Below are 9,200 nucleotides of genomic sequence, written 5' to 3'. Positions count from 1 at the left end.
TTTTCATCCTTTTCACCAATTTGCTTTAGGAATTCCGTTCATTCAAAGGTCAACTGGTAGCTGAGAGATCAAGATGCACGAAATTGGAGGTTTCCTTTCTATCCATATTAACTTTTTACGAACATAAATTTTTGTCATCTTTCATAAGAATGGTTGTAATTGACATTGATAATGGTGTCTCCAGGCACAGATCGCAGAGTTCCAAAAGATGCTGGAGAATCTGCAGTCTATAGAGGAAGAGGTTCAACTACTCTGGAGACAGAAATCTGAGTTGGAACGTGAGGTGGAGCTTGCCACAACCGCTCAGAGCCAAATTCTGGTGGTGTTTGGAAGTGGATAACTGGATTACAGGAGTAGATGCAACTCATTAAAGTTGCTGGTAACTCAAAATTGGAACGGTTAATCACTGGAAAACTGACCACCACCGAGCCTCTAGGTCAAGTTGTATTTCCTCATCCTCCCATAAGGGAGGTTGAGGGTTAAGTCCCCACTAGAACTTAGATGTGTTTGTTGAGTTTGGCGGCTGTATTCTTACACCACCAAAATGAAGGAAAAAAAAGGTGACGTTTACTCGCAATTGTAGCCTCAAGCAATAGGTCAAATCTTTGACTCATGCAGGATGCCACTGTATTTATATGGTGAACATGCTTGAGAGTGAATTTTGAAATATTTTCTGAATACTGATCATTATACGAATTTTGTGAGAACATGAGACCACAGTGGGACAATGATTTATAGTATTTCTTTCAGGTGTTTCTCGGTACCATGTTGGGAGAATCCAAGAAATTTGCTTTGTATAATATATATATATATATATATATATATATATACAGTATATTTTTTTATCTGATCCCATGTAATAGTAATTGTTATTTGTTTATTGACATTTACAGTATTATTTATACTCATTTTGTTGGTTCTCTTTGGTATTAAACAAAATAATGATTTTTTGTACTCATGATATCTCCATACTTGCAGGGAATATTGACACGCCATGTCTATACATGACATGCTATGTGCATTGCTTCTTTCTGGAAAGATTTCAAAACTTTAGACTTTAATCTATTTGTGGAAACCCTAATGTGCTTTCTCATTTTCAATAAGAAACTAATTTGTCTCATCAACTAGAATAATTTAAATTTCACAGTAACCATTTGTCCACACTAAGAATCATTGTAAAAAACAACACACCAATGTAGCTGAATGATAAATCGTCTCATAGTGTTTAGTCGAGGCCTACATGCAAAGATATGCAAGACTCAGCAACTGCATAATGAAAAATGGAAGTCGTTGACAAACAATAACAAATTGGAATAACAAGGTCATATATTAACACTATGATTTCAACATTGAACACTACAAGCGTTACATTCTAAACAATCTTGCAACAGTAAGTTCTGTAAAGTTGTGTATCGGGATTCAGGAGTATCGAGTAAATATCCACAGACACGAATTGTTGCTAGTTCTAGTCAATGAGCACAACCTGAATAAATATAGGACCCAATTTTGAAACTAATCAAAAGAATCAGGACCCACATGAACACAATAAGGTAAAACCAACCCCGCGGCATTGCCAATCTGTCCTTGTTCGATATGCTAGCCATCGGTTCCAAACTGGCTGAATTTACATTAGTGTATGACAGGCCAAGAGAGATGACAACATTGACGTTCCCAAGCTTATCAAATGTCAAGTTTGTCCCGATGCCACTAAAATTCACGTTTCTTATATGGATCATACCAGCAGTGAAATGGACTGAACTGGAAGACTGAGAAGCAGCATTCAGCTGAAGAATTGCATTCTGCGTAGGGAATTCTGAAGCATATGCAGGAGGAGCAGGGATGCTGCCCAACATTCGACTGGCCTGATTGAATAGATACTTGGAAGCTGCACCATCAGAAGGTGCACAAAAACGATATTAGGTTTAACAGAAGTAGGTGAATTTGGAAAGTAAAATGCAACTCATACTGCAAATAGAAAGGAAATTCTAAATGCCCCAGCTGGGCTAGTTCAAACTAGAATAAAATTCTGTGTTACCTGATTTAGACTTTTCCGGCTCTTGGTTTGAAGAAGCCACAAAAGCATTATGACATCCCTCTAGGAGCTGTTGGCTTTCCCAAGCCCCTTGGTAGGTTTCTCCATTCACCTGATGGTATACAGTAATGAACTGAATAAATAACAAATCCCAAATCTTAATATTGCAGTCAACATGGGAAATATAGTTAAGTTTGAACTATAAAATTACCATCTGAGTAAAGGAAGCTTGGTCAGATACAGGATTCTCACTTTCCACCATCTTCGAAGAATCATAATCCATATACTTTAATTTGCCATCATCCGCATCAAAGAATGTAAGGTACTCTTCAAGCATGTCAAAGCCCGAGGGATCTGCCTCAATGGTGTTTGAAAGGTCATCAGTTTCAACGAATTCTCCATCAAATGGTTGATCATTGATAGCATCAAAGAATGTTTCATCAAGTAAGTAATCTGCAAGCTCCGGATTCCAGGGATTGCTTGATTCACCAATACATTCATTTTCGACTGGTTTGGCATCCACATCATTTTGTGCTGGCAAATCCAATTCCTTCTGGCCATCAAGCTGCTCTAAGCCATGATTTTCACTTATCCCTACTGAGAGCTTTTCAGCATCATTAACAACGGTCTTTGACTCCTCAACGTAGTTGTCAAAATCCACATAATAATTCGAAGGAACAGGAGCAGTTTCTAATGGAATGCCTGCTAAAATCTGGGAAAAGGAAGTACAGAGTTTCAACACATCACATACAATTAAACTAACAGGGGAGGGGGTAAATCACAAAAACAAGTAATGTGGCTTAAATTAAATTTGCTGGTGTAAAAAAATTAAATTGACCTAAATTGTATCTTATAAATAAGTGAAAGACGAAGAATATGATGCAACAACAATCTTGAAGAGTTTATTTTGGAATAGTCAATATATGTTGTACAAGTTTGTGACCAATCTACCATGCAAGCAATATAAAGCAATTCACATATATCATGTAGGAGATTCAAGTAATGGAATCAATAAACAATATCAGTTGGTTTTAACAGATGTCCAAGCTTACCTTTTATGTCAACTACTTGGGCTGGCTGAACTCGCAAAAATGTCTGCTTCACTCAAAGTCACAACTAGTAATTATGTGTGAATATTTTTTATTTTATTTTATTTTTTAATCTTTGAAAATGTTGTCCTGATGTGCCTCTGATGAACATAGATTTTCACTTCCTTATTATTCCACCCCCAATCCCACCCACCCCCAAATTTTAGGTACAGTATATTCCATCAGAGGAAAGGAGGAACCAAGGACAAGTAGGATGCTTTTCAAGTACACTAGGTCTGTCAACACTCCACACCTAACCTAACAGGTACCTCACTCCTAGCAGTTCACAAAAGCTAGCTATGCACGTGCAATATATATATATATACCCTCTAAAAATTTACACTCCTATGAATTTGAATTTAAAATATTACAGGAACATTTATTCATATAATCATGCAGAGATAGGGCATCACTATCTGACAAAACAGATAGCCTACTTCCAATTCTCACTGTAGTGAGCATGGATGACTGAGAGGTACTAATGAATATACAACAATGAAATGGAGTACAGACCTGCTCAATGTCATTTTCATCAAGAAAAGCATCGTCACCAACTACAAGCTCTTCTGCACCCCCTTCTCCAGGTACCAAAACAGGCTCATTGTCATTCTCCCATTCTTCCTCGATGAATGGTGCTCCATACTGTTCTCCATTCTTTGGCCCTGAACCACTTTTTTGAAATATTCTACACAGCACATATGCATCCTACTCCACCAAAAACAAAAGTAAAACCATATTATATCAAAATCCCATATTACTTTTTTTGTGCTTTCAGAGTACTTTTGTTTTTGGTATGTAAAAGATTTTCTTATGCAGAACTCACATGCTAACAAATGCAATTGCACCAAACAATTTATTTTATATTTTTTTGTCGGAAACTGAAAACATATATAAAAGGAAGACAAAAACAGATTTTTATAACCATTGACATACAACCACAATTCCCACCTGGACAATGCCAGCTTTCTCCAATTCCTCGTCAGTGAGTCTATATTCGTGCATCACCCAGTTGGTCCTCTCACCGCATGGAGCCCGACCGCTATGAAAAACAAGGGTCTTTTTCATCCCAACAGTCCGCGACCTATGCAGGACTGCCCGGTCCTTCCCTGTAGTCTTCCAATACCCTCTGTCCGTTGCTCGATTCGTCTTTGATCCATTGCCATGTTTCTTGTCCAAAACAGTGAAGAAGTACCATTCTAAATCCCTACTCTTCAGCCTTGATTTACCTAGAACCCACAATTCACGAATTAGTCACATATCTAAAGATATTATTTATATATACATAGTGGAATCAGCTATATAAATCCTAATTTTCCTGTGTGCTCTATTTAAGGCCATAACTCAATCAAATGTTACTATACTATCATGCTAATTTTGGTCTTCTTCTTTCATAGCCAACTAATTGGGGTTGGAATCCTAAGTTTCCATTCATCGTGAGGCATCTGCACCCTGTACAGATCTTCTGATGTGAAGGTGATTTAACGTAATAACCTCTGACAATCCACATGTTATTATATATATTTATAAAATTAGAGAGAGATGAGCATAAACCCCATATTGACCAAGCAACTCAACACGACAAAAGGGGCTAGAGCTAGGGTTTTAGAGAGGCGAATTGAAGCTTATGATTCACCAAATAATAAAAAAGAAATCAAATTTATTGAGTTGTAAAGAGAAAAGAGGAGACCTGGGGAATGCCAAATTTAGAGTTAGAGAGAGAGAGAGGGGATACCTGGGAGGTCCCAAGGCTCGCATTTGTAGATGTCCGTGTCGGAGATGGCGTCGAACCGGAAAGATTTACCGCATATCTTGCGCCTGAGGTAGTACCGAACCAGTTCTTCATCGGTTGGGTGGAACCGAAACCCAGGAGCGAGCGATGTCGTCTGCGTCGCTGAATCGATTGCCATGAAGGATCGAGTTTACAGAAATCTTGGAGAGATCGAGAGAGAGAATTCTAAAAAACGGCGACGTTTTGCCTAAGTGTTATTATTATTATTTTTTGACGGACAGGAGGCACTGTTAGGCAGGATGTTTTGCAAATTCAAACGGCGACGTTTTGCCTGTTTGGCAGGATTTTTTTTTAGAAAAAATATATTGTTTAGGCACTGTTTGTCCAAAAAAAAAAAATTTATTTGGGACATTGGAACATTTTGCAACAAAATGTGATAGTTTAACAATATTATGCACAAAATGTACTTCAAGAAAATTATTTACAAATTTAAACATAGTTCAGAGCAATTTGTACACGTTATTTATTCTTTTTTAATTTTCAAATAATAAAGTCTGACATAAAATTATAAAAAATGTTTTTGAAGACTAATTCTCTAGCCTATGTAGTCCGTAGGGATGCATGTGAAGTCAATTATCCCGATTCAACCAAATTATCATTTTTTTTTCTATTTAAAATAATTGCGAGATGGACGTTTATTTTATTTTTTACTCTATATTAACCAAGTGTATTTGCAAACTACATTCAAAATGATATTTTTTATAAAATATGCGATTCTAGTACTTCCTCGCTAAGTCTCAAGTTATCACTATATTAAATTAAGGTGTTGATTGATAAAATTAAAAATTAAGCAAATTTTTTTTTTGAGCTGAAATTTGTAAGCATACTAAGCGCTAATCAAAACTGAGATTTCTATTTTTTTTTTTCTTTTTTAATATCCCTTTTAATTTTAAGTGTTCAAAATTTCATGGTAGGTGAAATTAGTATCACTTGAAATTTTACTTATTTTAAGTAGAACTTATCTTTTTGAATAATATTCAAATTTTGCCATCAAATATTCTCTATAAAATAAATACTTAGTATGTTGAGAATTAATTATTGAATTGAGATATCACATTTATTAAGTGATATACATTCATAATGTATCTGCATTTTACCTCTTCTAAAAAAAAAGTTATAAGATTGAAGAGAGAAAATAATTTGTAAAAAAAAAAAAAAAAAAATGAAAGAGAAAATAAAATAAAGGTCCAGTCAATATAGTTCAACGCAAAACCCAAAGAGTATATTCTATTTTAATTTTGTGTGCAAAGTATGGTGGTAAGGTAAATTAGGAAAAGACTACGGTGCTGTTTCATAAAATTAAAAATTAAGTACTGTAAATTTTTTAAGAGTTTAAATTTTAAGTGTTGAAATTTTAAGTGTTGAATAAATATATATATATATATATATATATATTTTTTTTTTTGAACTTTCAATGTTAAGCTGTAACTTTGCTGATATTCAAAGTGTATTATTAAACACACTTAATTGAATAATTGTTTAATTGAATTAAGGGTCTAAATTGAGTAATCAAATAACACATTAATTAAAGAATAAAAGAAACTTTATCAAAAATAAATTGTCATATTCATATTACTTATCATATATATATATATATATATATAGATTACTTGTCATATTCATATTGACTTTTGAAATTACTGTCCCTGCTTACTCTAGATTATAAGTAGGAAATACTCTAGATTGCTCTAGTTGTTTGTAAATATGTTAAGAGATTGTTTTGGAGGGTTTTAGAATCCAATTCTAAAAATTTGAATTGTTGGATCATATGATACTGAATTATTTTACCAGTTAAATGGAATACGTTGTCCCTATAAATAAGAGCTAGTAATACAAGTTTTTCTCTTTCACCCCAACTCTCTCGCTTTAATAAGAGCTAGTAACTGGAGAATGGATTATTGAGAGAGAGTTTTTATAGGGTTTGAATCAAGATTGGATTAGAGAGAGATTATTCTAGGATTTTTTGCCGAATAATTATGGAAGGTTATTAGTATCTAAGTAAAAGGACAAAGTGCAAAATTATCAAAATATCCCTACTTACTAATTTATATAAAAATGTAAAATATCATAAATATACAATACCCATAATACCCTTAAGGGACCATATTACAACTAACTAATAGCTCAGGAGAATTTTTTTTATTTTTTTATTTTTTTTTTGTAATTTTGCCTAATAATAATAATAGAGAGATTTTGAGATACAGTACCTTGAAAAATGAGTAGAATTTGGACATATTTGTAAACGATTTTTAAATTTTTTTAGGATAAATGGTAAAAAAATTTCTTCAACTATTATCTTTTTACATATAACCCCTAATTATTGATTTGTTATAATTATGAACAAACTCATCGCAAGAGTCTATTTTATCCTTCCTCATTAAATTTGTTATTTTTTTATTAAATTGTTTAATTATCTTTTTTTTTTCTTCTAAATATTAATTAAACTATTTTCCTTAATTTTGTATTAGATAAAAATTAAAATAAAAAATTTGTAATTACCATTTTTAAAATTGATTAACTTATTATCAAAACTTTATTATTTATAATAAAACTTATTATACTCCGTTTAAAAAAATTTATGCCAAAAAAAATACCTTCTTTTTTCATACAATATATTAATGAAAAATTAACAAATTACTTAAATAAAAAATACATTTTTTTCTTCATGCAATATATTAATAAAAAGTTAAGAAAATAGTTAAATTATTTTTAAAAAATTTACTTAATTTCAAAAATTAAAGATAAATTTATAATGGAGAATATGTCATCAAATTAATATGATTTTTTTTCATAATTTATTTCAATAAGAAAAATAAATTAAGTGTAATTTAATAAGAAATGGTATTATGATCATTTAATGAAATATAGCTCAGGCATTGGAACATTTTGCAACAAAATGTGATAGTTCAAAAGGTATTATGCACAAAATATACTTCAAGAAAATTATTTACAAATTCAAACATAGTTCAGAGGACTTTGTACACTTTATCTATTTTTTTTTTTTTTAATTTTCAAATAATAAAGTTTGACAAAAAAATTATAAAAAATGTTTTTGAAGACTAATTCTCTAGCCTATGTAGTCCATAGGGATGTATGAGAAGTCAATTATCACAATTCAACCAAATCATCATTTTTTTTTCTATTTAAAATAACTACGAGATGGACGTTTATTTTATTTTATTCTCTTTATTAACCAAGTGTATTTGCAAACTATATTCAAAATGATATTCTTTTTTATAAATTATGCGATTTAGTACTTCCACGTTAAGTCTCAAGTTATCACTATATTAAACTAAATATTAAACTAAGGTGTTGAGGGTGTTGATTGATAAAATTAAAAATTAAGCAGAAATTTTTTTTCAGTTGAAATTTGTAAGTGTTTATCAAAACTGAGATTTCTATTATTTTTCTTTTTTAATATCCCTTCTAATTTTAAGTGTTCAAAATTTCATGGTAGGTGAAATTAGTCACTTAAAATTTTACTTATTTTAAGTGGAACTTATCTTTTTGAGTAATATTCAAATTTTGCCATCAAATATACTCTATAAAATAAATACTTAGTATATTGAGAATTAAGTATTGAATTGAGATATCATATTTATTAAGTGATATACATTCATAATGAATCTGCATGTGCATGTTGCCTCTTCTAAAAAAAAAAAAGGCAAAATAGCAAATCCCCCCGTCCTAAATTATACCATTGTTACATAATGCCCGAACTATTTTTTGAAGCAACTCAATCCTTTAACTATATAAATGTTGCATATTGCCCACTTGACAACACTTTTTGGCCACCGGAGGCTAATTTTTGACCAACAAAGGGATACAATTACTAATTTACCCTTTACTTATTAATTTATTATAAAAAAATATAAAATATTATGGGTGTAATATTCCGATAATGCCCTCAGTTTTTTATTTTTTTCTTCATCATCTTCCTCTTGGCAGATCTTCTGTTGAGCCGAAAATCATTTGTTACCAATAAGTGTCATCAATGGCGGCCAAATGGGTTCTTTTTCTTCTCTTTCTCTGTCTACAAGTTTCTCTTTCCTCTTGTTCTGGGTCTTTGTTTTCTTTCTTTGTTTTTTTTCTTTTTTTCGAATTTCTCGTGGACTATAGGTTTGATGAGTTTTTTGGTTTTGGGTTTGCGTAAAACCCACTCGTGTAACTGAGAGATTGTGAAATTTGCAAGTGAAAATGAGGCAATTTAGTGAATTTCTACTTGTGTGTTTATGCTTGGGACTCTTTCTTGCAGCTTCTGATGCTTTTGCATCAAATGAAGGTATGCATT

General features: G+C 32.0%; 1 protein-coding gene across 1 annotated transcript; it reads right to left on the bottom strand.

Moving 5' to 3' along the window:
- Window positions 1–1,308: 1,308 nt before the first annotated feature.
- LOC132271113 (NAC domain-containing protein 78-like) lies at window positions 1,309–5,088 on the bottom strand. Its single transcript, XM_059772389.1, has 6 exons — window positions 4,853–5,088; window positions 4,069–4,346; window positions 3,634–3,825; window positions 2,244–2,744; window positions 2,036–2,144; window positions 1,309–1,885 (listed from the first exon to the last, which is right to left on the bottom strand). The coding sequence occupies exons 1-6, from the start codon at window positions 5,025–5,027 to the stop codon at window positions 1,470–1,472; spliced, it is 1,671 nt and encodes a 556-aa protein (XP_059628372.1). The 5' UTR covers window positions 5,028–5,088; the 3' UTR covers window positions 1,309–1,469.
- Window positions 5,089–9,200: the final 4,112 nt, after the last annotated feature.

The sequence above is a fragment of the Cornus florida genome, unplaced genomic scaffold (genome assembly GCF_030987335.1).
Source record: "Cornus florida cultivar Cherokee Brave unplaced genomic scaffold, ASM3098733v1 CherokeeBrave_3.0.0_Hap2_Chr08, whole genome shotgun sequence".
NCBI lineage: Eukaryota > Viridiplantae > Streptophyta > Magnoliopsida > Cornales > Cornaceae > Cornus > Cornus florida.
Note: the sequence above shows the minus strand (reverse complement) of the source record. Positions and strands in the feature narration are given on the sequence as shown.